The sequence below is a fragment of the Leishmania braziliensis genome, chromosome 29 (genome assembly GCF_000002845.2).
Source record: "Leishmania braziliensis MHOM/BR/75/M2904 complete genome, chromosome 29".
NCBI classification, from domain to species: domain Eukaryota; phylum Euglenozoa; class Kinetoplastea; order Trypanosomatida; family Trypanosomatidae; genus Leishmania; species Leishmania braziliensis.
This window is the reverse complement of record NC_009321.2, coordinates 246,591-272,307: the sequence shown is the minus strand read 5'-3', so window position 1 is coordinate 272,307 and position 25,717 is coordinate 246,591. Positions and strand designations below refer to the sequence as shown.

The following is a 25,717-nucleotide window of genomic DNA, read 5'->3' as shown; positions in this document are numbered from 1 at the left end:
AGGAGACGGCGTGCAAGAGTCGAAAACCTACTTCTTCGCCGAAGCCCCCGAGAACAAGCAACAGCTCCAAGCTGGATGACAAGGCGCCTGCGTAGCCCCCTCTCCAACACTCGGTACCGTGACCAGTTCCTGAAGTTGACTCCTGCCCCCATCTCCACCGCTGCTGCCCATGAGGCGATGGGTTGTGGGGCAGCGGTGTCCGTTCTAATTTCTGAAGAAGAGGATGGGCAGGGCGACAGCAGCAGAAATACGCCGCCGTCGTCGCCGCCGCAGGAAGGTGTCATGCATATCTCTAGTAAAAGGACGTGCGACATTCTCGTCTGTCTCCTCGCCGCGGAGGCACAGAGGTCTGCAGTGGCCCTGCATTCCGGACCTCTCAACGCCAGAGCACGGGCAGTAGGGTAGTAATTGTGAGCCGGCCAGGCAGGAAGATGGTGGGGCGCAGCTGTATTGAGGCACACGCGCCAAAGGGTCCCTCGACAAAGTCCAAATCCTCCTCGCGGGGACGCCATGTCCGCGCCAACGCCGGTGACGAGGTCAGCACAAAATGCCAGCGTTTAGTGGAGGGGTTTTCTTTATCGTGGGGGGTAAGAGACTACTGACTGAGCAGCCAGGCGCGTGTCTGAGCTGTATGTGTGTGTGTGTTACACACACACATACAGCTCTTTTCTCGCTATGGTTAGTTCTCCCCCTCTCCACTCTACATCCTTAGTTCGTGCGTCTTGTATAAGCCTGTCAGTGTGTGCGTGCTTGCGGCGATTCCCATCGCTCTCCTCTCTGTTGCCCCTCACGCTCTCTTTAGGAGTGTGTGTGTGTGTGTGTGTGTGCGCTGTGGCAGCTCTACTATGCCCGATACCCCCGTATAGGACAGTCTTCGAGGTGTGTGCTGTGCGTCATCTGTCGTGCTTGTATTTCTTCTCAGGGGGTCATTTGACAAACAGAACGACACAAAGTAGAGATGGAAAAGGATGGCAGAGATGCACGTGGGCTCATTGTGGCCGGGGGAGGGGAGGGGAGGGGAGGGGAGTGCTCAAGGGCTCTTTTTCTCCACATCTTCTTTTTTCCCCCACAGCGACGCATTCTCTCGTCATCGAGCTCATTCCCTTCTCTCTCAGGCGTCCCTCCTGCCCACCTTTTCAAAGTCCCCCCTTTTGCGTGTCCCTTTCCCTCCCTCTCCACAGTCCGCGTCGCTTCTCTTTCCTTGTCCACCACCTCTGCGCTTTGTTGCTGTAATGGCTCAGCAGCACTCACCGATACTGCAGACCCCACACACACACTCGCGCGTGCCACATCTTCACGCTCAATCCTCGTGAGGAGACGTCTTTCTATAATCAGTAAAGGAGGAGGTCGTACACGCTGACACGTCCTTCATCCTAAGCCCCTGCCTCCCTGCAGCAACCAGAGGTCCTGCGGCGGATCAAATCAGCAACACCATCGCCACCGCCACCACTGTCATTCAGGCCAAAAAACGCCTCTTGTTCTAACGGTGTCGTTGTAGTCAAGGCCGCACTGTACTTTCGCCCTCCTCTGTGCTCTATCGCTAACTTAAAGTGAAGGTGAAGCAGCTCTGTACGTCCTTCCGCGGTCACTCTCCCTCTCTCGACTTCAGCGCAGACAGACGTGTACGCCTCCGCGCTGCTGGACCGCCCTTCGCGCTCTCTTCTTGCTCCGACGGTGCTCTCGTGAGCCTGACCCACGACCTCAGAGCCACGCCTCTCCCCCTCTACTTTTCCACTGACCGTCAAAAAGGCGTCGCTCTTCAGAGTTTGCGCCCTCCTCCTCGCTCCGCACCTCGTCCACTGCACGACAATGCCATCCTTTCAGATGCACCCCAGTTTTGCGGGGCAGAGCATCCGCACCAATCCGTGGAGGCCGACGCAGCTTATCCTCTCTGCCTCTCAGAACTTCGGCATTGTGGGCTCTGGTAAGGTGTACGTCGTCGAGGCCGCCACGGGTTTTCAGGCGGGCTCACCGGTCTCCCTCGTCGGATGCTGGGGTACCTCCGACGGCGTCTTCGACGCGTGTTTTAGCGAGGTCGATCAGAACATCGTAGTGACCGCTTGTGGTGATGGCGTGAAGGTGTACAGCTTAGCGATGAGTCTCAACCGGGATGGCGTCATGCCCCTTGTGCACAACGCCGAGCACCAGGCAGAGGTGTCGTGTGTCGTGTGGAACTCAGGCCGCCGAGACACCTTCTACTCCGCCAGCTGGGACACTACCATCAAAATGTACAGCGCGGCGAAGCCGGAGGCGTCGATAGTGACGATGCAGGAGCACTTCAAGGAGGTGTACGAGGTGGCCACGACGGGGCACAGCCCGTCTTCGATCCTGTCCTGCTCCGGTGACGGCTCGTGGAAGCTGTGGGATACCCGCACCCCGCAGCGGTCTGTACTGACACAGATGGCACATCAGAATCAAATCGTGCTTTCCATCGACTTCTGCAAGCGTGATCCGAACATCTTCGCGAGCGGTGGCGTCGACCGTACCGTCCGCATCTGGGACGCTCGCCGACCCAACCAGCCGCTGGTCTCCTTCCCTGGCCACGACCAAGCCTGCCGCCGTGTTCGGTTCTCGACCCACAATCCGTCCATGCTTGCCTCCTGCGGCTATGACATGCGCGTATGCGTGTGGGACCTCTCGAAGCCGCAACAGCCCTTGACAGCCCGCTATCAGCACCACCGAGAGTTTGTCGTCGGCCTTGAGTGGTCGCAGGCCGCGCCGAATGCCCTCGTCTCTACCTCGTACGATGGATTGGCCTTCTTCTGGTCTGTGGGCCAGGCAGCGACGCCGTCGCTGCCGACCCAGCAGCTGCCCCAGGCCATGCCGCCGCCGCGCGTGCCTCGGCCGCGCACGAAGGTGTTGCCAGGATTGCCAGAGCCCGGCATGCCGATAGCGATGCCGGCGGCGTCTCCGCCGCGATCCCCTCGGTAAGGCGAGCGAAGAGGGAAGCCACCACTGTGCGTGCCGCTCTTAATTTCCAGTGCTGCATGATCTGAAGCATTGACGCGCGTCAGTACGTCCTTGTGTGCGCGCAGGAGAGGAAGATAGGGACGGCGACGTGGCTGAAAGTTTCCAATCTCGCTCTGACTCCGCCTTTCCTCACAATATGAGCGTCGTCTGCGACAGGAACAGCGGCAGGAATCAACTTCTCTTTCTTCTCGCTCTCCTGTGTGTGTGTGTGTGTGTGTGTGTGTGTGTGTGTGTGTGTGTGTGTGTGCATGTGAGGTGTGCGTCCGTGCTCTCCACCTGTACGCACACGCACGGAGTGTCGCTTTCTGAACGCTCCCTCCTCCCTCTGTGTGCTTCGCCTCTGGCGCCTGACAGGCTATGGTGGGTGGGCTTTCGAACTCGTAAGTCCCCTTAAGAGTGGTGACAGGCGCAGGTGCCGCACCACTCATGCCTGCACGACCGCCTCTTGGCTGCTCCCCCTCTCCCTCGTTCCGATGACTTTTTGTCGTCGTTCGCCTCTCCCGTGGTGGGCCCCTGATGGCAGGGGGGCACCGCAGCGCGTGGCATAATGGTCCAGTACCCTCACTCCAGGGGGGGGTGGGGAGGCCAAATAACCCCCCTATCCCTTGCCAATGCCGAACCGCCTCTCGTGGTGGCGGGTCCCGGCGCCCGCGACGTGTCTAGGCCAGAGCGGCGTGCCGCTGCTGGTGTCGGCGGTCGGGTCGTGGATGGCGCTGCGTCGGAGCGGCCTGCAACAGTGAACATGACTGTGCCACCCATGTGATGGGCAGAGTGTCGGCGTGGTTCGCACGCATCCCACCTCGGGCCTCGCCGCCTGATGGTGTGGGGAACCTGCGAAGCGGGGAATGGGCAGAGTTTGGGGCGGAGGCCGTGCGCCGGCACAGTCGCCGGAGCACTGCCGTAGCGCGTGCCGAGCGCTGCTTTGCACCACAAGGTGGGCGGGTGGCAGGCCAGGGTGGTGTGGGGTTGGGCTCCTGCTCTGTATGGCAGAGTTTGGGGACATTGCGAAAACAATTTATTGGGAAGCTACATAAAGGCGATGAGGGGTCGGTACGCCCGCCGCATCTGGTCTGAGGTTTGTATACGTGTCTCTCTATTCATCTTACGTCTCTCTCCCTCTCTCGCCTCTGTCCTCCTCTCTCTCTCTCTACACTGGCGCTTCTTCCCAGCAGCCGAAGTGGACTTCATTGGCTGCACTTCACCCACCCATGTCTCCAACAGGATTGCAGAGCTCATCTCTGAGAAAATTTCTCTATGCCGGCGCGGACTGTATCGCCTGGTAGTGCGCGTTCAAACGGACTCAAGCACGGAAGCGCAAGCACTGGCGTGCTGAATACTCTGAGCTTCACCGTGCAGGACCGCAGGCTGAACACGCGACTGCTGAACGAGACGCAGCGACGCAAAGCCCAACTGTTTGGAATGACGAGACACGACGTTGCCCATCAACTGCACCGATACAACGTGCAGCCATCCTTAGTAATGGACGAGGGGCGTCGCGATGGGCCCAGAGTGGGGAAGAGCGCATCGCATAACAGGTCGACTACCGCCACCAGCAAGGCAGCATCTGGGGCTGTCGCAGACGCGATCGGTGCCTCCAGCTCTCCCTCGGACAACCACTCAACAGCTGTGGCGTCCTCGTCTTTCGGCAGAGACGCCCACTCACGCTGGCAGGCGCAGGGCGCCTATCCCTTGCACAAAAAAGAGGACACAGTTTACGCCAGGGTGAGCACGTCTACCTCACCCGACGAACACGACGAAGAGGTCGGTTCAGTGTTGCCGGTGCCGCCAACGGGGTTATACGAGGAATGGCTTTCAGCTGGTTGTCCGACTGGACCATGGTCCGCGCTGTTACAGGAGATGTACGGACTGTTGGAGGCGGAGCGGGCCTTTCTCACGACCAAGTACAACCCAAAGGTAAGGCCTCAGCCGTAGTGACCCCCTGCCGCTTCCTTTTTTCCTTTTCCCATTTTATCCTCTCTCTTTCCGCTTTCTCACCAAATTATATGCCTGCCAGCACGCCCGCATTCATGTACTCTACACACCTTCTTGGGCACTGCTTCGAAGTTGCTCCTTTTCGAGTCGGCCAGGTGACAAAGCAAACAAAAAGGAAGGAAAGGCCTGCCCAAACTCACTCAGTCACGCATTGACACTCAGGCAACAAAACAGCAAGGCATAGACGATACAAGGGCGACGTGTCTGAAGGGAGGGGGAGAGCGGTGTGGTCAGTTGTGACATCTCACACTCTTGTCTCCCACCAACCCTCCTTTTACGTCTCTCTTGTTTTGCGCCTCGTCTCTCGTCTCTCGTCTCTCTCTCTTTTCCTCACTCTTCCTATCCCTTGCGCAAGCCTCTATTGCTCTCCGGTTACTGGTGTGCGTGCGTACGTGTGTGTGTGTATGGGCTTCTTTTCTCTTTGCGCGTGTTCCCGCCTTCTTTTACGTGGGAGCTGATGTGGGAGCGTACAGGCGTGCATGCGCACGCTTGTCTCCTCTTCCCCTCCCCTCTACCTTTCCACTTTTTCTGATGTTGAAGGCTCTAAACAGCAGAAGAAGTTATAAAGGCTAAAGTAGAATGCTGGGTGGGGAAGTGGCGATAGGGAAGGGGAGGATATTCCCCCCCCCCCCACGCACACACCCTTCCTCTATGTCTATGTGCTTCGCCATTTGCCTTTCTGGAGTTTTCGCACTCTCTGCCGCTTTGCAGGCGGCTGTGCTGCTGCCCATCAAGAGGAGATTTATACGCACAGCACAGATGCAGGGCTCCGCCATCTCTCCTCCCTGTCTCCTCTCTTCTTCTTACCTTCTGTTCATGTTGCATCACTTGTGGAGCGAAGATGCCGCATCTCGTTTTTCTCTGCCGGTTGGCGTGTCAGCGCTGCAGCATTGGGTGTCCTTTCTCTAGTTCTTTTCATCCGCCTCTTGTGTAGCTCTGCACGTGAAGGCGGTACTGCATCGCAGGGACCTTGATAGTGCTGTCCTTGCGCCTTTCCGCTGAGAAACTCCCTTTGTTTTCCTTTGCTCCGAAGATGAAGTAATCACAGGCCATCTCTGATGTGAAGGTGTACCCCTCCTCTTCGCATACCCGAGTACATAGCCGAAGCAGTGATGGCATTGCCGGAGGTAAGGGCGCCGACAAGCCCGCCCCAACGGTGCTGCTCCTCGGTGGGCTGGGGGAGTCGGCCTCCATCTTTGGTATCTAACCCAGTTCCGCCCTTGTCCGTCCCACAAGCGGTGCGGACAAGGGCGGCTGCGACCCACATGTCACATCTGTTCCCCGAGTTCAAGCTGCTGCTGGACCAGCAGGCGCCGGAGGAGACGGAAGCGGTGCTCATGCAGGCTGACATCTTACGGCCGTCTCACGTACAACACGCCTTCCCCCCCTCCCCCACCGTGACTGCAGAGTCGACGGCGAGCCGACTCATGCCGTTCTCAATTTGGCAGGAGAGACGTCGTAAGGGTTCATGGAGCCGCGTTACAGGAGCAATACTGTGCAGCTGCAGCAGCTGTACACTATCGAGGCAGCAAGGATAGGCTGTGAGAGACCCATTCATGCCAGCACGTCGAAGGTGTTTAGTGGCAGACAAGCTGCCTCGTCACTTTGTGAAGAGGACGATGCAGTGACGCCTGGTGAAAGCGTGGACCCCTGTTGGGTGGTACCACGAGGAGGAGGAGCGGCATCTCCACACGTATTGCGACACGCTGGTCTGGCGCATTGCGCGGATTCCCATTGTATACGACTCAACCCATCTGCGTGGCCTCCTGCAGCGACTGTACTGTAGTGTCGTGTGCGCGTACGATGGGCACGTGATGCGGTGCCTCTGGGACCTATCGCTTCGGTTGCACACGGTGTACAACCGAGACACCACTGCTGTGATCTGGGATGCGATGGTAGCAGGGGCGAACCACTCATGCTACCACATTGTGGACGACGACGCCACGTCGCAGGGCACGCTGAACCAAGTTATTATCAGTCTCTTTCGGTAATTGCGTGTCTAATACGCTGGCGAGGTGGCGGAGCTAAAGGCGCAGCACTATACACCGGAGTCGCTGGAAGATGAAGTGAACGGCGATCACGTAGAGCTGTGGAATGAGATGTTGGCAGAGCTGACTACTGCATCGACGCCGCTGACACCACATCTGTGCCCGAAGTAGCTCTGCTGCGATCACATTACCCTGGCTGGAAACAAAGCTGAAGGCGCTTTGTTTCACGTGCAGCTGTCTGCATCTGCCAGCCGAGCTGCCGCGGGACACGGCGAACTATTGAACTGCACAGGATGCCTTCTCAGCATGGTCTGTCACTATACAGCGGTGTCATACTGCAGGAGAGACCGAGAGTGCTCAAGGAGTGGTGGACGTACGTGTGTCTCTACGTGCGTTCCCTCTTTGTTTGTGGGTGGCTCTTGGGCTCCCGCTGCTGGTGTTGTCCTTCCCCTCTTGTTCTCTTGCTTCACCGCTTCCCACGGCTCCTTTCATTTCTCTCTCCATTGTCATTCCACCGGACCCACATGAGAGCGAAAGATCACCGCGCATTAAGTGCGGAAAGGAGAGTAGACGTAACGCGCCGCAATCACTCAATCACACACACACACAACCATACCGCACTTTCTCTCCTTCTCCCCCTCAGAGAGCTCAACGCCCTCACCTTTCTCTTTTGCTTTCCCTTCATTTCCTCTCTTACATCAACAACACGCACCGCTTGTAGTCTCAGCCATGCTGCACCGCTCTTTCTTTCGCTTCGCTGCACTAGCGGACAAGAAGGCGTTTATGGAGCTCGTCAAGGCTCTCCGGTACCGTACAGAGGCCCCCATATCGGACTGCAGCGCTGCGCTCACGGAAGCCGCCGGGGACATGGATGCGGCCATGCAACTGCTGCGCAAGCGCGGCGTTGCACGGGCGATGAAGAAGGGCGATTGCGTGACGGAGCACGGCTTCGTTGTGAGCTGTGTCGGATCGACCCCAGCGAGCGGAGCGGCTATCATAACCATGTGTAGCGAGACTGACTTTGCGGCCCGCAATGAGCACTTCCAGAGGACATGCGTGCAGGCGCGTGACCAGCTGCGCAAACTCATGGACGCTACGAACGGGGCAGTTCTCGCAAACCCCGAGGAAGCTGCCAAGCAGCTGAGCGACATCATGGGAGAGGAGCTGCGTGCGGCCATCGCTGTGCTTGGGGAAAACATGCGAATACGCAGCATCGCCCCACTCGTACCGGCGCCGCACATGTCCGAGCGACTTCTTGTTGGAAGCTACACACACGGTGTCTTGAACGTCGATGGCGTCGGCCGCATCGTGGGGCTCGTGGCGGTGAGTCAAGTTCGGGAGAACGAAGTGATTTCCAAGGATGTGCTGACTTCCATCGGTCGCCATTTTGTGGCCACCTCAGGTGCCGAGGGCAACTACGCGCACCAGAACTTCTTCGGTAGTGAGACGGAGACGGTGGGCAAGTGGCTGAAGCACCACGGTCTCACGTTCAGCAGCAGCCTTGTGCAGGAGTTTGGGAAGGAACCGGTCGTGCACACCGCGGCTGAGCCCCACCAGTAGGGAGAGATCATGCCTATTCGGCCACCTGGACTGGGTAACGCTTTTGCTATCGGAGAAGAGGCGCGAAGTAGAGAGGGGGGAGGGGGCCAAGATGGACGCAGCGCTCCGACTGTGGCGCTGCGTGCGCTTATGTTCTCCGTAATGTCTCATGTCATTAGTCACCACAGTCGCCCTCTCTTCTCCCCCTTCTCTCGTCCGTAGGACACCGTCTCGCACTCCCTCACCCATCGCGCGCTCGCCCCTGAGTGCCATCACTGTTGTCCCGCTCTAGGCGATGCGTTGCGTCCGTCACAGATCCTTTTTTTTTTTTGCTTCTCTCTGGGTTTCGTCTAGGCGTCGTCCTTGTCGTTGGTGATGCTGCGCCACGTTGTCGAACACGTCAAGCAGAGAGGAAGGGGTCAACCTCTCCCCCCTCCCCTCCCCCCTCTCTCCCCCCAGACACACAGACAGACAGACAGTTCTTGTTTCGTTGGTGAAGGGAGAGGATTGTGGAAAACGAATGCTTCACGAAGACAGGCAGACTCAGCTGCGCGCAGGGGAGGGGTCGACTCCTGTGTCCTCCTCCTCCTGTTCTCTGCTACGTAGCTGTTGTGGCCATCTGCATTCTCCTTCTGCTGCAGTGGTGGCGTCTATGTCACCCGCGGCGGCTCCTCTTTCTGTGGGTGTTGTAAAGGGGGCTGGACCTCTTGTAAGCCATGTGAGTTCGGAGTGTGCGAGCGTATGCATGCGCATCTTTTCTTTCTCTGGTACCCTCTCTTCCTCGCCGCTCTCTCTCCCCTGCTCGGGTGGCTTCCCTTCACAACTCGTGTAACGTGCTTGCTGCTTCGCTTTCCTTCACCGCGCTCATTGATGTGGCATGGCATGGCGGTACTGGGCCTATGATCGCCGGCCTCCTACTCACCCACTTGCACGCTTGGCTATCAGCACGGCTATCAGCACGGCTATCAGTGGCGAGCCTGTTAGCGGTTCTCCATTTTATGTCACTGTAGTGCCGACCAACACACAGAGGCACATTTGCTGGTCTTTGTGCGCGAGTAAATTTCCCTCTCTTTCCCGAGCGTCTGAGTGTCGGTGTGCAAGCGCAGCACTGAAGGACGGACCAGCAGGCGACACCATCGCTGAGGCGTCACACAACAGAGTAGCACCGAGAGGCATCTTTGCGCGTATATTTCTGTAGACAAGGCACCGGGAAGAGGACGAGACGCAGAGAGGAAAGGCGCGTTTTAGACTGCACACCATGACGTCCGTAATAACACCACCGGCGCTGTCCTTCAAGCGCAAGGCCATCACCGAAACTGCTTCCCCCGCCCATGGGTGCCTTCTTGTCTACCCGATGAACAAGAAGTCGAAGCAGCGCGTTGCCGTGGGAGACAGCACGGGCCTCTTCAAGGCCTTCTCCGTGGGCAAGCGTCTGGAGCCGGTGGTTGTCTTTGAGACCCTGGAGACAGTCGCGCAGGCAGGCGAGGGCGGTGTGGAAAAGGAGAAGAAGGCTATCACTGCCGCCACGCTCTTCTCGGAGCAGCTCTTCTACATCCAGGGCAGCGTTATTCATGCATACTCGCGCAAGGGCAAGCCCTTCTTTACTGTGGACACAAATGTTACGGAGAAGGTGCACTCGTTGGCCATCGAAACGCCCTTCATCTTCTTAGCGGGAGACTTCATGGTCACCACGATGAGTGAGACGAAGGAGGTCGGTTTTTTCTTGTCTCCTGATCGCGTGAACGACATGTGCGTGTACGCCGTCCCCAGCGCCACAGTGCGTGACGGCGAGCGCCAACTAGGCGACTACGTGAGTTGCCTGGCGTGTAACGATCGCGTTCTGCGGTTGGTGCAGGCAAACAGGCTGGTGGAGGAGATCAGCTGCGAGGCTGCCCTCACTACTGTCATTTACCACAACCTTTCGCGGCTGCTGTTCTACGGAACGCAGTCGGGCACCATAGGCGTCATGGCGGTGATGGAGAGCGGAGGGCTGCGCAGGGTAGACGCCCCCATGCTAAAAGGTCTCGGTGGCACCATTACCAGCCTCGGTTTGGCGGATGTGAACGCGGATGGGCAGGATGAACTCCTTGTCGGGTATGACGACGGCACTGTGTGCGTCTTAATCGTGCAACCGAGTGGCTCCTTGAGCTCCACCGGCGTGAGCACCGTGCAGCTCACCCCAGTATGGGCAGGGGGTGTCGGGGAACGGGTGATGAGCATTGCTGGCGGCATCATCACACAGACGGCAGCGCAGCCAGACGTCCTTGTGCACACGTTCAGTGGGCAGGTGATCGCCTTCACTCTGGATACTGATGAACCCAGGGAGAATGCCCAGGCAGCCGCGGCGGACGCAGCGGTGAAGCAGGCAACGCTCATAGCGAAGCAGCAGGATACCCAAGGCGAAATCGAGCAGCTGCGGGCACTCGTTGCGCAGCGCACCAGAGAGCTGAGTGAGGCCCCGGTGCTGCGGGAGGTGGGGGATGCACCCGTGCTGACGGTGAGGGCCCGCTTCAAAATGTCTGTCATCCTCACGCCGGTGGAAGGGACACCGATGCTGTCGCTGGTGGTGTCCGCCGATGCCCCGCTGTACGGCATGCTTCTCCAGTGCAACGCAGCGCTGACCTTTGTGTCCACTGAGAGTGCCACGGTGAAGACGCGGGCTGCGGGCGGCGGGGCAGCGTCGACGTCGCCATCCTCGCTGAGCTCCACCTCGACGGTAGGGCCGTCGACCACCATTGCCACTATCACACCTGCGCAGCGAGGCAGCAAGCGTCTTGAAGTACACATGTGGGTGGACGAGGGTGTGGCCGACACCCTCCGCGCCACTGTCTACAGCGCTCAGGCTCCACGAACAGCGCAGATCAAGTACATTCCCCTCTGCGCCCTTCCCCTGTACGAGCGTGTGCCGAGTGGAGAGGCTTCGCTGTTGTCAAGCGAGGTGGTGCAGTCCATGTCGCGCCTGATCATTCTGGGGGCTTTCCAAGGGCAGGATGCTCTAATATGGCTGGGGCAGCTTGTGCCCAGCATGGCGGACGTTCCGCGCTGCGTAGAGGACCACCAGCGCTTTGTTTTCACGAGCCGCTTCTTGGGGTCGCTGCTGACAGTTGACATCGAGGATGACCAGGATAGTGACAGTTGTAGCCGCGTCATCTTTGGCTGCAACTCTCTCGTCACGCTCGCCACCATTAAGCGGCACATTGTACAGGCGTGTGCGGAGCGCAGCCTCAGCATCAGCACGCGTGAACACATTCTCTGCCAAACGGTTCTCCATCAGCTGCGGCAGCTGTACCCACTCATGTCGAGCCTGTCAAGTAGCCAACGGCGCTGGAAACTTCTACAGGGACTGCGTGAGCTGCAGGGGGCCGAGGGCAATCTGAGCTTCCTTCCTCAGTCCTTCCAGGAGGTGTTGGCGTCCGCGGAGGAGGTGCAGGCAGAGGCGGAAGCGGAGGCACAGCAGGAGGGATACCTAAAGCGGTCCGTCACCGCCCTATACCGCAGCTTTGTGTACTTCAAGGGCCACGCGCCTCTCTTCGGCGAGACAATTCGCGTGCAGCTCGAGGCGGCATCGTGTGGCTTGGGCTTCAACCCCGCCGTGCTCGAGAAGATTATGTATCCAGGTGATACAACGCTGCAGGAGGCGGCAGCTGTAGAGGTGGCCGCCATGTCCACGACTGTACTTGCCTCCATCAAAACAGCTACACTTGCGGCGCCGACCGCCACGACGATCGCTGCTGTCGCCGGCGACGTTGACGCGGAATGCCCGACGCTGGACAACTCCTCGAAGGTTCCGAGCCATATCGTATCTTCGCCATCCATGAGTGACGGCGAGACCTGAGGATACACCTGCAGGGAATCTGCAGCCAACATACTTATCCCTCTACGTCCACTGCCAACAGGTGTGGCTCTTTCTTCCCTCCGCTCTCTCATGACAAGGTGGTTAGGTGAGGGCAGAAGTAGATGAAAGCGAGTTCAGCGATGCCGTGGGATGGGGTGTGGACCTGCGCGCGCGCGTGTGCGTGTGTGTGTGCATGTTGGTGTTCAGTACTCTCGCTTTTCTCTGCGCCGCCCCGCGTCTTACTTCTCGTGCGTCTTTTCGTCACCTGTTCTGACTCTGTGCCTGCACATGCACCCCCTGTCACTACCCCCCTCCCCCTCCTCCCTTTACGCCCTCACCTTTTCCTCCCCCCTCCCCCAATGGCAAACAAATCGCAACAGAGAAAGCGCGTATGACAGCTCTGCATCACGCGGAATTCGCTCTCTCGTGTTCATCAAGGCGAAAAAGAGGGATGTAGAAGGCCATTCATCCATCTTTCTGTGCTGATGTGTGGTGACTTCCACAGCTCTCGGTCGTCTCGGCTGAGGTGCTGCTGATGAGACAGTACCGTCATCTCTAGGGCACACTGACACCCGTTGGCGCTCTCCAGTCCCCTCCCCCACACTTCAAAGCAGTGGAAGGCCCACACATACGCACGTCCACCCGCACTCGCTGATCATACGACTGTGCTAAGTGCGCATATTTCTTCGCTCATGCGTAGCACCTTCTCTTACTTCGTCCTTGCTTCCCCCTTTCCTCTCCTCACCTCACTCTATGGGTGTGCACAGCTCCGCACTTTTTCCTCTCGCCCTGCCTGCCTCTGCGTCTCTGTGCGGCGGTTGTATAACGTGCTTGCCGCATTCGCTTTTCTTCCTCAGAGGTACACGAGTCTGATGAGGGCGTCCGTAGCTGTCGAAGTGCATTTGCCTTCTCCCTCCACACCCCACTCCTCGTTTCTTTCGCTTTAAGGTTGTCTCGCGATGGCATCTTCGCTCGGAAGCATATCCACCCTCATCACGGGGGCCTCTCCGGCAGAAGCATCCTTTTACTCCCTCGCCTATGTCTCGGCTCTGCAGCACTGCATCGCCTTTGCGTATGGCCCCACGCTCAAGTCTGTGGTATCCTCGACTGCGGCGACAAGCGTCTACGGCGACGGTCTTGCTGAGTGTGTCGTGCGGTGCCGACTGGAGACAGAGCGTGAGGCGACGGAGCGCCTCCGAGCCATCCTCTTGCAAGAGCTGCCGCAGACACCAGCGCGTGGGCGGCAGAGACGAGACCCCTCTGCTGCGCTGGACGTGGCGGGGGCCGACCAAGAGGGGACCAGCGTTGCAAACCCTTCTACTGGAGGAAGGGCGAGACCTCGAAACGCGCCCGTGCCCAGTCAGAGAAGCAGTAGGGCCTCCTCGTCTGTCGCGCCATTCGCCAAAGACGGCGAGGTGACGAGGCCGCCTTTTCTTTCTTCCACCGCTGCACTGTCGTTTCCGTCGTCTTCATTTGCGCAGGCGTCTCGATGCGACGCGGCCGCGCTGCTCCTTCTTCGCATCGGTCTGTGTCGCGCGCTCGGTTGGCCCGTTCCCGCCGCGCTGCAGTTCAATGGAGACGATGGGGACGAGGTGGGCGGCATCGAAGACGGGTCCGACAAAGACCGCAGCGGGGCGTTGGGTCGTGCGACGCAACTAGCAGACGTGCTGCTCTCACGGCACAGCTACCCCAATGTCCCCACGAGCCAACGCGTGACAGAGTCGAGTGCCGCTCCGACAGTTGCCACTCCCATAGCAAACAAGAGTCTGCACATGTTCATGCACATGCCAGACGCGGAGCTCCGCCAGAGCGTTATTTTAGAATGGGTGGAGGATATTCTCGTCTTTGCGCACTATCAAGGCTTCACGCCGGTGCAAACGCAGTGCGTACTGCTCGACAGCCTCCTCATTCTCAGCATGGTGGACGAACATCTGGTAGGCGTGGCCGCCGCTGCTACTCACGCGGCATGGGAGCAGCGAGTGGGGGATGCGCTTCAGGAGGTTCTGTGCGCGCAAACGTGCCTGACAGCGACCCGCACGATCGACACGGCGCGGCGCTATCAGTCGGTCACCACCGAAGTTCCAGACCCGGTGCAACTCGAAGAGATAACTGAAAAGCAGCACAAGGCCACCTCGCAGAAGGCTTTAGCGGCCCTTGAGGCAGCGAAGCAGAGCCTCCCCCTTGTCTCGCAGACAGTGATGCAGCATGTGGAGGTGGAGGTGGAGAAGGATGTCACTCTGCGCGCTGTCTTCGCGATGTCGGAGGCGGCGGCGATTGCCGAGTACATCACTCGCTCGGTTGTTACGCACAAGCGACTGTGGGACGTGCTGCTGGGACCTGTGTCGGAAGAGCAGCTGCCGTCGCAGCCAATCCCGGCGACAGCAGCTGCGGCGGTAGACGGGCTACGGCGCCCTGTTGTCCATCGACCCATCTGCGTCTCAATAGAAAACGTAGCCTCCATCTACTTGCCACCGCACTCGGTCTTCCACTCAGAGGCACTGCAAGCCGTGGTGGATGCGCAGTGTCGTCTCTTCGAGGCCTGCGAGAGCGAGCGCATGCTGCAATTCTCAACGGACTGGCAAGAGCCGCTGCTGGCCATTGCTGCGAAGGAACTTAGTGAGCGGCGGGCGCTACAAGAGGCCACAGCGCAGGCGGATGCGGAGGACAAGGCTGCAGGGCTGACGTCGCAGCAGTGCGCTCGTGTTGAGCGTGCCTACGGACTTCGACTACAGGATGTGCTGAGGCACAACGCCCATGTGGTGCGCGGTGCGCCTCCCACTGCGTCCGAGCTGCTCGCCGCAGCCGTTACTCCCGAGGTTGCCGCCGCACCTCTGCCTGGGCGTGTCAGCGGCAGCAAACTGAAGAATAGCGGCCCATGTGTGTCGATCCCGTCGGCTGCTGCCGCGCCCGCTCTCTCCACTGACGCTGCAGCCTCCATTGTGCTCTCGGCAGACGCCGCCTTTGAGCTCGCCGAAGTGGAGGCGCGAGTCGATCGCATTGCTGCTGCCGTCGAGGAGATGAACGGCCCCAGCACGACCTCTTCCGCTGCCTCGCAACGTGCTGGAAAGCACAGGCACTAGTGAGGCGCGGGAGAAGGAAAGGAAAGAGAGGGGGGGGGGAGAGTGTGAGAGTAGCGAGGGGAAAAACGTCGCCTTCTCACAAGAGCCATCGATGGCTGGTCGCGGCGTATTTCCCTCACTTGCGCTTTTTTCCCCTCTCCGTCTTGATATGTATTAAAGGCTTTTGCGTTTCCGATTGTGAGGATGAAGCAGCGGATAGGCAGAGAGCACCGCTGCAGCTTTCGTGGGGAGGGGGCGCGAGGAGGGAGAGGGAAGAGCCATACCTCCGCCGAATCAACGCCCCCTCTACTCTGTTGATCTTCTCCCCCTTTCTTCCCTTATTCTCTCTCAAGCCATTCACCTCGGTATTTCCACACCGACACACACCGATACGCACACGGCCGGGGAAAGAGAGCTCTTGCATCTGTGTGCGTGGCACTCGAGGCGAATCTGCGTTGATATGTACAGTAGGTCCGGCCCACAGTGTGCGCTTCCCTTTCCCTTTCCGCTTGGTGGTATAGGTCAACCCAGGACAGCGTCGCCGGTCGTTGTGGCTGTCTCCTCCGCTTCTGCTGTGCTGCTACGCCGTCGGTGAGTGCGAGGAAGAGGTGACTGGCACGCGTACCCACACGTATCCGCAGACACGGAGGCCGGTCGGGCCATTGGATGCCGTTGCTCGGGTGCACTCACATCCGCTTTAGACCCAAGAGAGCATTCGATGGACGCTCTCACTAGTCCGCTGTTGAATTTTATCTGCTCTCAACCACGAGAGAGAGAGAGAGAGAGGGAGCTCTGCAGGAGTGGGTGTCAGTGCAGCGTACCTATGGTTGGGACTGTATATCGCAAGCTACGAGTGCACCGAAGGCGTGTTCTCGCGCATATCGTTAGAACGCGTCTCTTACGCCGCTGTAGTATGTGCGGGGCGCGAACATGTGGCCCTCCTCCTCCCCTTGTAGATGGCAATGATTAGCTTTCTCTCCTCCGTCACTGATCTATTCCCTGTTCCATCTCATTCTCTTTCTTCTCTTCACTGCTCTTCTCGTCCTCATCGTACGTGCGTGCGTGTGCGTGAGAAGTGCACAGCACCTCATCGAACCACATACCCCCCCTGCCCCCTCCCTCCCCCCCTACCTTGCCAGGCATATCCTTGCCAGCCTATCTAGAGAAACGCGCACAGAGTATAGGTACCCTCCCCCCTCCCCGCGCGACCTCTTTCTACTGTTCCTTCACCCATCATGCTGCTTCGAAAAAGTGCCTCCAGTTCTCTGCGCACCCGCGGCGCCAGCTGCCGTAGTGGTGCCCGCACCGGCCTGTACAACCTCGGCTGCCTGACGGTGCAGCAGCGCTTCGTCGAGTACTGGGGCTCGGGCGTGACAGGTCGTACGCAGCCGTATGCACAGGGTGACATGCTCCCGCGTATCGACAACACGCGCTACCCGGTCAACAAGGCCACCAGTGCAGCAGCGAGTCTTACCGGTAACCCGTCCGGCATCGCCTACGACGCCTCCAACATCTTCCATGTGGAGGGCTTCAGTCCACTAGAGAAGGAGCACTATCAGTCATTGCGCGGCTCTACGACGCACAAGGTGGAGCCGCTGTCGCCTCATGTCGTCAAGGATGTGATGGCGTTGCTGAAGGACATGTCTGAGGATGGTGTGCTAGAGGAGCACTGGTGGGGTCGCGTGTTGAAGGACTTTCCGTCGATGAAGACGCCGTGCACGGTCGAGTTCAAGAAAGCGTGGGAGGCGTTCTACACAGAGGTGAGCGGCGTGGCACATGACAACGAGGCTGTGAAAGCGATTAGCAAGCCCTTCCTGCAGACCCAGATGCAGAAGAACTACATCTCATATGCGATGGTGTGGCGTCTGGCTGAGCGACTCTGTGATGCCTTTGCCGTGGCATCGGATTTGACGATGTACGAGCGACATTGGGGCCGCCTGGTGGTGGAGCGGGTGACGAAGCTGATGCTCGACACCATGGCTGACGAGCCGTGGGCACATCAGGAGGCCACGAGTCCACTCCACGTCGATATATCCAACTTCCGTGCCTGGCATGAGGCCGGCTACTGGTAGACCGAGTGCGCTCGAGTGGTCGCCCGAAGGATGCAAGGGCCGCCAAAGCCCGTGCCACAGTAAAAAGGAAAACACACCGACAAACAAACAAACCGTTGCTTCTCTCTCCTTGTGCAGGCGTATTGCAGCCCTGCGCTTTTTTCTTAGTACTGCCCCGTTCATGTGTGCTCGCTCCGCGCCGTCAGTCTCGCGCTGCCCACTCTCTTCGGTTCGCCACTCGCGCAATATCCGCAGGGGGCGCCTTCTTTACATGAGTCGTGCCAACACAGCGAGAGAAGGCGGCGGCTCAAGCGGTGCCTTCGCACGTACCCCCGACAGTAACGCACCTGCGTCGCAGCCGACAAGCAGCCAAGTGCGCGTGTATGTGTGGACGCATCCTCTTTGGCGGACATCCTGTCGAGATAGAGAGGTGACTGTGCTACCGGGGATGGACGCGCGACGATCTCCTTAAGCTCGTACACAGTGGGCGCTATGCTCTTCGACCCCCTTTGCGGCGCGTGTACCGTGGCCTCGCACGGAGCGGGCCTCCTTGTTGTCTTCCTGCACTCGCTGTATGGCTTTGTAGCCCTCCCCCCTCTCCCCCCACGCCCCTGCCCATCTGAATTCCTACCTGTCCTCATCTCTCTCTTTCTGTACTACTACATACCAAAGAACTCAGCTCCTCAGCAAACGTCAAACTAAACATGCACCTTGCAGGAGGCCGGGGGAGCTTTCAAAGCCGTGGTGGTGGCCGCGGTGGCTCAGCAGCAGCGGCCCACAAATCTGCCCCTGCGCCGGTGAAGCGCTCTGTCGTTCCCGCCTTCCCAGTTATAGCTCGCGGGGCTGGGCCCGTTGCACCGAAGACCCCATCTGCGCATCTTACTTCTCGCCAGCCGACGAAGCAGCGGCAAGGGCTGCAAGGCAGCCCAAGCATGCATGATGACGGCGACGACACCCCGCCGGTGGTGATGAGTGCACGTCGCGGAGCGGCCAAAGAAGAGAACGGCGGCTTCATCCCACCTAGCTCGCCGCCGCTGCAGCGCGGCCGTGGGCGAGGCGACGGGCGTGGTGGCTTCCGTGGTGGCACCTCTGCGTCTTCCTCCGTCTTCTCGTCTAGTGGCCGCGGATATGGTGGCTCCCCGCGTCCCCTGCGCCGCGGTGGGCATGACCACACTGCTTCTCGCCATGGTGAGGGGGAATACAATAGCGACGAGGAGGCAGGCTTCAATTCGAGCGCAGCTAAAGGTGGCGGCCGCACACGCGTCATCACCACCGTCACCGCCAGCGGCACGGAGCTGCCTAAGAAGCTCAACACCAAAGTCTTTATCGATGGCCTGCCGTACACGTACGCCACCGAGCCTGGAAAGCCCACGCTGGAGGAAGAGGTACTACAGTTCGCGTCGGCGTGGAAGGTTGGCAAGCCACTGCGTCTCATCAAGAAGCCTGGGCAGGGCTTTGGCTTCCTCGTGCTTCAGTCCCCTAATAGCGTGTCCACTGCCGTGCGAGTGCTGAATGGTCGAAAGTTTCTCGGCCGCACCCTCCGCGTCGAGGAGCCGAAGCCAAAGGACTTGGAGAAGATAAAGGACATCGCCGGGATGAAAGACATGGGCAAGGACAGCTTCACACGACAGGTGCTGCTAACGGACTTGGCCAAGGTGGCTCAGCCAGAGATCATCCGCGAGGTGCTGCGCGACGTAGCTCCGCAGCTGGAAAAGAAGCTGGAGGCGATTAAGATGACCTCGCAGAACCGTAAGGCTTTCCTGACCTTCGCGACAGAGGCGGAGGTGGCGCCAGCCATCACCTTCCTCGACGGTTTCCACCTCCTTGGGCGACGCATCAGTGCCACCAAGGCTGCGGCACCCGGCTCGCTGCCTTACTCACACGGTGCCGCCAGGCCGTCATGCGCGGCAGGCGGCCTTGTTGGCAGGAGCGCCGCTGTTGCCTCGCCCGCCGCCAGGGGGTCTGTGGCTGCAGAGGCCGAGGACGATGAGGAACTCGCCATCATGCCGCTTGGCTTGGAGCCAGCCAAGGTGGCCTCTGCTGCGTTTTCATCTGCTGCGACTCGTCGTTGCATGCCAGTCGAAAATGCATCCGCTCTTGCCACCGGCACCGGCAGTAACGTCACTGGGCGGACGGAGAAGTACAACCTTCTCGACGACGGCCCCAAAGACATCTACGTGGGGAACGTCGGCGAGGATGTGACGGAGGCGCAGCTGCGGCAGCACTTCGCACCGTGCGGGGCAATCCGCAAGTGCGAGATCCTCGTGCACCCAGAGACCCACCTATCCACTGGTATTGCTCGTGTCGAGTTTGCGCTACCAGCCTACGCTGCATACGCTCAGGAGCGCTATCATGGCTCTCGTCTGCGCGGTTGCGTCCTGCGCGTGGACCGCGGCGGGACGGCGAGTGCGCCCCTCGTGGCGGAGTTGCCTCCTGCGGAGGCCGAGGACGACTACGACGAGGAGGCTTACATGGAGCGCTACGGCGTGAAAGACAAGAGGAAGTACTTTAAGGGCACTTCGCTCGCGGCCGAGATGGGCGCCGACCCCAACGCCGATGGCGACGACAGCGACATCGAGGACGCGCTTCTGGGACGTGACGCGAACGCCTCGGAAAAGATGAAGGGCAAGCGCCGGCGTGGTGACGCCACAGCGGCGGCACCAGGGCCGGCAGCAGCAAAGCGCAAGCGCACCGAGGCGTCGGCGTCAAGGAGAAAGCCAGTAGCAGCCGCGGCTGTTGCCAACCGCAGCGACGATGAGGACGACGAGGAGCACTTCTTCGATGCGGACACCGTCCCAGTTGCAGCTGCCGAGGTCTCCGCCAGAGGCTCGTTTTATTCCTCGAGCAAGAAGGTGGCGAAGAAGTCTGCCGCTGCCAAGGGGCGGCCCGGTAAAGGCAATGTTAAGAAGGCGAAGGGGCGGTGAGTGGTGTGGCGGTGCCTCTGCTTCCTTCCTCTCCGTACCTCTGCGAAGGCGGAGGGCAGCTAATTCACTACAGCAGCGAGTAAGCCATGAGATAAACTGTGATGCCAAGGAGCAACCTTCCCTCACGAAACAGACCGTGTCCGTGGGGACTGCATGGGGTCGCGGCACACCATGTCCCGGCATTGCCGGAGCCACACGGTGGTGTCCATATCTTTTTCTCTGTGCTTGAGTACGGTAGGCACCCATCATCTCTCCTTCTTCCCCTCTTCACACCCGCCGCCGTCGTGGTGGTGGTTGTGGTGGTCGTAAAGGAAGTGATGCGTGCACGTGCGTGCATGCCCAGCATACGTGATGCCAACTTCTCGTTGCTGCGGTGTGTGTGTGTGTGTGTGCGGCCTTCATACTTTACCGCGCGCCTTAGCCGCGAGCTTCCAAGTTCATCAGCTCGTCGTTCGCTTTGCCGTCGCTGCTGCATTTCCCCGCTGATTCATTTGCCTCTCTCTTTTCTTATTGCTCAAATTCTGCTCCCCCCCTCCTCCTCCTCCTCTTGCGACTTCAACGCACGTCCCCCTCTCGCTCGATGTGCCTCACTTTCTCCCCGCACTGCTGAATGATGCGGCCTGCAAAGGAGCAGAGAACAGAGAAAGGGGAAAAGCGGCACCGCCTCTCTGATCCCACCACCCACCCCCCCTTGCCAAACGAGGGGGCTCGGAAAAGGCAGTAGCACACCGTGCAAGGACCCCCTCCCTCCCTCCCCCTCCACACTGACACGTTGGTTGCACAACCACGTCAATGGCTGACTACTCCGTGCTTTCTCGGCGAAGGGAGCTGACTCGCAAGCCAATTATTCGACGCACCCGCAGCTGGCGTGGCATTATGCAGGTTCGCTTCAACGACAGCCGCGCAGACCGCAACAAGATCGGCCTACAAGCCTTTTTTTGGGCCCCGGTGCGCATCTTTGGCTTGGGCCTTCTTGCCACCTGTAGCCTCTACTACCTGATGGGGCACGACAGCTTTGTGCACACGTTACTAGGCTACGAGTCGGAGATGCAGTACGAGGCACGTGTCAACCCCATCGCAGAGGGACATTCGCAGAATTTTATGATTTTGGATAAGGACCGCGCCTGGAAGTCGCCGGTGCGGAACTTGGAAAAGCCGCTGCATCCGGCGCGCACGTTTGATGTGCTGCGCGATCCCAAATCAACTTGATGGGAGGCCAGCGGAGAGTGAAGGGATGGAGGGCCCGAGGCGGAGGGATGGAGATGAGAGAGCGAAGGAGAGCGCCGTGCCGCTCCTGGTCCCGTCCGTGCGTGTCTGTATCTGTGCCTGAGCAGAGAACACAAATGGGAGAGAGTAAAGACATTGGAGCCTTATACTTGTTGCTGCTATGATTGACGCTAGCGCATGCCATTCCCCCCCTCCCCCCCCCCCCCCCCACACACACACACACACACACATCAACAAGGTGTAGACATGGCGTAGTCGTGTTTTCCCTTCTCTTTCTCGGCCTCTCCGCCGTACAAGGGAACTCTGCAGCGCGCGCGTGCGTTTGTGCGTTCACGCTTATGCTTGTCTGACTGACACGCGCAAGCCAATACAACAGTTCAACGTGCAGGGTGCATGGAGCATCGAGGAGAGAGGCCGTGCAATGGAGGCCGCCTCTGCTGAGCGGCTACGTGACCGTCATTTTTACCGCTGCGGTGACGGCGCTGGGGTGAGCTTGCCACAAGCTTGCTTGAGTGGCTTGGCTCACCCATGCACACCCAAGCCCATCAATCCGAAACACTGCACTTGTTTTGTTTGACCACATGTGCGGGGCGCTCATGCGGTGCGCCTATTCGAGCTGTCGTTGTGTGTGTTCTGTTATCTGTCTCCTTGCTTCATTCAGGTCTGTCTTCCGCTCTGTCCGCCATCTCCCCTCATTTGCCCTCGTCGGTGTTCCTTCTTCCGCTTATCCTCCCCTTTCTCTCACTGTGAAACACCGCCGTTAGTAGAGACTCTGCACAATTGTCTGTGACACCTATCTGCGCTGCTGCAGCCTGGTGACGCGCACGTCATCACACACACACACACACACGCACAGCCACGGGAACGTCTGCTTCTGCCCTTGCGGTGCTTTGCTGTACACACGCTGAACAACGACGGCGACTTGCCGCCACTACGGCCGCTACTTCGCCTTCCCTTGCCTGTTGTTGTTATCCGGGCAGCGCGGCCAGGAGTGGTGGGCACGGGACCGGCCGCCGAGTTCTCTCCCCCTCTTTGTTCTGCGGAACCATGGCAGGCGTAGACGAGCATCAAATTCGCCAATCGGCGCTCTGGGGCCACATGACGCAGGTGCTCGCGCAGGTGATCCGCGAGCGGCCCGCCAACGCGATGGACGCGCTCAGCGCGGCTTCCAACCACCTCCTGTCTGGCAGCGCTGTACCCCCAACAAAAGGCAAGATGTACGTCGATCCGCGGCCCACCGCTCGCGCTGAGGCCCCAATCGACTCCTTCACGAGCACGCGTTGGGCTGCCAACACGAATACCGCCTTGGCACCGCCGAGACCGCCACGCCGCCCACGCCGTGCTGACGGCGAAAATGACGAGGAGGAAGAGGACGACGCGTCAGCTAACGCCGGGTTGGATGGCCAACCGCGCATCGACCTCGCGGATCACCCCGGCACTCTTAGCGATGTCGTGATGGAGCAGCAGTACTTTAACATGGTCGGACTTGGTTTGCCGCGGGTGGAAGCGTATCGTCTGCTCGTTGGCCTGCGCCAGCTGATCCGGTCTGAGCCGCTGTCGTCCGTGCGCTTCTGGGGTGTGGTTACAGGCAGTTCGTACGACTATTACGTCGCGGAGTGCCAGGTGGATGCGGAGCGCATGCAGGAGAACGCTGACATGAACGGCGAGGGCGATGAGGATGGCGACATGGAAGAGGAAGAGGAACACGCACCCGTTTCGAAGATTGCTGACGTACTGTGTACTGTGGCGAGGGGTCGTCTTGCGCGCCGTGGGCCACGTCCGTCCACGCCGGCGGAGGAGGCCGGGACGGGCCTCAACGCCATGTGCTACTACGCTTCGACTAGTGCGGATCCCACGACCTGGACGCGCCTGCCGGATGTCAGCCCGCATCATATCACAGTCGCCCGCGCCTTACGCTGCCGTTTCTCTGGCAACTTCGACGCCCCAGTACATGGGCACCCGCGCTTCATGGGGAGCGAGAAGCACTACCTGCGCGCTCAGATTGCCCGCATCACGAGCGCGTGCCGCATCGCACCCGTGCAGACATTCACCACTGAGGGCGCCGTGCCTGATGCGGAGGAGGAAGAAGGGGCCCCGGCTCACCCGCCGCCGACGGCGGTGCCGGCCTATTCCGTGGTGCCGCCGCTGCTGCCGCAAGAGATGCCGGATGAGGAGGACACGGACGCCATCGCGGCCGTGCAGGCGTGGTTCACGGGATACTCCAAGGAGGAGCTGATGCAGACAAAGGGGTGGTCGCACATTGCCCCGTCGGTGCTGAGCTGCGGCCGCGTCACGACAGCGCTGGCAGAGGAGGAGGAGGAACAGGAGCCGGCGGACGGAGAAGGGGAGAACGGGCAGGGGGACGGTGCGAGCACCTCTGAGCCGCCGCCGCCGCCACCGGAGCCCGAAATGGTCGCACCGTTTTTGTGTGACATTAGCCTCGACGCGCCGCTCTCCTTCACCGGGCACAGCCGCGCCCAACTCGCTGCCTGGACCTTCCGCAAGGCCTACGAAGTGGAGGGAAGCCAAACTTCTGTGTATGTGGCCAAGTCCCTCCGCTGGCCCGGCGCGGCCACCTACGCGGTGACGACCACCGGACGTCCTGGCGCCTCTTACCAGATGATGTACTATGGGACGGGCCTCAAGGACATGCAAGGCGCCTACTACGCGCCACCCCTGCCAGCCCCGTGCTGCCACGAGTATGTGGAGGCGCCTGGCGAGTTTGATGGCCAGTGGGATTGCACCATAGATGAAGAGCTGCGCTACGCCCCGCCTCCCCCGCGCCCGGAAGCCGAGGAGGAGGAGGACGAGGAGGAGGACGTGTAGCGAGAGCCGACTTCGACGCCGAGGAGGTGTGACAGATACTTGGCAACAAGACATACCAACGCGCTTTCCCTCGGTGCGTCCCCCCTCACGCTTCTTGTCGCTCGACTCTCTCTGTTTTCCCCTTGCTTGGCACGTGCTTCGACATGCACCACCCCCCTCCCCTCGCGCGCGCGCCGAAGAAGGGAGAGGTGGGGCGGGGCGGAGGCAACATGTACATTTGGTTTCTCTCTTCTGCATCTCTTTGTTTGTTTGCTCGGGCCAAGTATGTACATAGAGAAGTGAGGGAAAAGATTCCGCCAGGGCAAGGGGCTGCTCCGCCCCCCTCTGTGGGGAAGGGGATGACCGCGGTTGGCGATCGTGTCGGTCAGATAGTGGATGGGGAGACAGGCGCTAGACATGGCGACTGTCACTCCCCTGCCTTTCCGCACCTCATCAATGGATTTGCAACCGCCTTTCTTTCTACCGCACGACTTCTGCACCTCCGCACATGCTGACACACACGAGCACCTTGCGCGTAAGGACTCCTTGGTATTCTCCCCTCCGCCATGTGATTACCATTGCGATGCAACGAAGAATCAATGAGTGGACTGAAGTGTGTGTGTGTGTGTGTGTGTGCGTGTGGATGTCTCGTGGCTCCTTTTCTGTTTATTTTTCTTTCTTTCTTGGCTGCGGTGTGCACGTACGTGCTGATGTTGGTGATCGATATTGTTAAAGTGAAAACCGGAAGACGAGGGGAAGGCACAGCGTGGCATGTCCACGGTACCCGCTTTCGCGGTTCAGCGAGACGGGAGGGCGTGGCGGCCAACGCCTACAGCAGCGTAGTCTGCATATGCCCGCAACACTGCCGTCCCACAAAAAAGACCAACACGCATGAGGTGCGTTGGCATGTATTTGCATATAAGGCGAGACTCAAGCTGGCGGAGTGGAAGGCGCGTGGCGTGCGCAAGTTGCTTCGCAGAGCTAGTCCATCATGTCAATGCACCCGCGTCTCCTCCACCACAGCCTCTTTTTCTCTTTTTTCGCTTCTCCTGCTTCCTGCTGATTATTCCCCCTTTCCTTCATCTTGTGTGTCTGACATGACTGGCCACCCTTCATACCCACTCTTGCCAAAACGCCCTCGCTCACAAACTCTCACGCGTACGGAAGAGAAGGGAGGTCACCGCAACGCTACTCGCATCGGCCCCTGTTTTCATTTCGTCTCACCGTACCCTATCAGCGGTCTACTTCTCTATTCCCTCTGTTGAATCTCGCATCTTCGAGAGGTAGTGAACTTGTGGTGTTGCGTCTCCTCCACCCCAGCCCTATT

At 59.6% G+C, this 25,717-nt stretch overlaps 9 protein-coding genes and 1 pseudogene across 10 annotated transcripts; all 10 read left to right on the top strand.

The window, feature by feature from the left end:
* Positions 1 to 1,809: 1,809 nt before the first annotated feature.
* Positions 1,810 to 2,931, top strand: LBRM_29_0760 (putative peroxisomal targeting signal type 2 receptor; the record flags this gene model as incomplete). Its single annotated transcript, XM_001566372.1, has 1 exon — positions 1,810 to 2,931. One exon carries the CDS (start codon positions 1,810 to 1,812, stop codon positions 2,929 to 2,931), a length of 1,122 nt encoding a protein of 373 aa, XP_001566422.1.
* A 1,293-nt stretch (positions 2,932 to 4,224) lies between these two features.
* Positions 4,225 to 4,902, top strand: LBRM_29_0750 (conserved hypothetical protein; the record flags this gene model as incomplete). Its single annotated transcript, XM_001566371.1, has 1 exon — positions 4,225 to 4,902. The coding sequence occupies one exon, from the start codon at positions 4,225 to 4,227 to the stop codon at positions 4,900 to 4,902; it is 678 nt and encodes a 225-aa protein (XP_001566421.1).
* A 1,172-nt stretch (positions 4,903 to 6,074) lies between these two features.
* On the top strand, positions 6,075 to 7,121 carry LBRM_29_0740 (annotated as a pseudogene). The gene has a single exon. A coding segment is annotated over exon 1 (1,047 nt).
* A 558-nt stretch (positions 7,122 to 7,679) lies between these two features.
* On the top strand, positions 7,680 to 8,510 carry LBRM_29_0730 (conserved hypothetical protein; the record flags this gene model as incomplete). Its single annotated transcript, XM_001566370.1, has 1 exon — positions 7,680 to 8,510. One exon carries the CDS (start codon positions 7,680 to 7,682, stop codon positions 8,508 to 8,510), a length of 831 nt encoding a protein of 276 aa, XP_001566420.1.
* Positions 8,511 to 9,747: 1,237 nt separating this feature from the next.
* Positions 9,748 to 12,324, top strand: LBRM_29_0720 (conserved hypothetical protein; the record flags this gene model as incomplete). The annotated part of the gene is made up of 1 exon (XM_001566369.1): positions 9,748 to 12,324. The coding sequence occupies one exon, from the start codon at positions 9,748 to 9,750 to the stop codon at positions 12,322 to 12,324; it is 2,577 nt and encodes an 858-aa protein (XP_001566419.1).
* Positions 12,325 to 13,283: 959 nt separating this feature from the next.
* LBRM_29_0710 (conserved hypothetical protein) lies at positions 13,284 to 15,404 on the top strand (the record flags this gene model as incomplete). The annotated part of the gene is made up of 1 exon (XM_001566368.1): positions 13,284 to 15,404. One exon carries the CDS (start codon positions 13,284 to 13,286, stop codon positions 15,402 to 15,404), a length of 2,121 nt encoding a protein of 706 aa, XP_001566418.1.
* Positions 15,405 to 16,618: 1,214 nt separating this feature from the next.
* Positions 16,619 to 17,455, top strand: LBRM_29_0700 (conserved hypothetical protein; the record flags this gene model as incomplete). The annotated part of the gene is made up of 1 exon (XM_001566367.1): positions 16,619 to 17,455. One exon carries the CDS (start codon positions 16,619 to 16,621, stop codon positions 17,453 to 17,455), a length of 837 nt encoding a protein of 278 aa, XP_001566417.1.
* A 683-nt stretch (positions 17,456 to 18,138) lies between these two features.
* On the top strand, positions 18,139 to 20,358 carry LBRM_29_0690 (putative RNA-binding protein; the record flags this gene model as incomplete). Its single annotated transcript, XM_001566366.1, has 1 exon — positions 18,139 to 20,358. The coding sequence occupies one exon, from the start codon at positions 18,139 to 18,141 to the stop codon at positions 20,356 to 20,358; it is 2,220 nt and encodes a 739-aa protein (XP_001566416.1).
* Positions 20,359 to 21,150: 792 nt separating this feature from the next.
* On the top strand, positions 21,151 to 21,567 carry LBRM_29_0680 (conserved hypothetical protein; the record flags this gene model as incomplete). Its single annotated transcript, XM_001566365.1, has 1 exon — positions 21,151 to 21,567. The coding sequence occupies one exon, from the start codon at positions 21,151 to 21,153 to the stop codon at positions 21,565 to 21,567; it is 417 nt and encodes a 138-aa protein (XP_001566415.1).
* Positions 21,568 to 22,632: 1,065 nt separating this feature from the next.
* LBRM_29_0670 (putative flagellar radial spoke protein-like) lies at positions 22,633 to 24,411 on the top strand (the record flags this gene model as incomplete). Its single annotated transcript, XM_001566364.2, has 1 exon — positions 22,633 to 24,411. The coding sequence occupies one exon, from the start codon at positions 22,633 to 22,635 to the stop codon at positions 24,409 to 24,411; it is 1,779 nt and encodes a 592-aa protein (XP_001566414.2).
* Between the last annotated feature and the right edge of the window lie 1,306 nt (positions 24,412 to 25,717).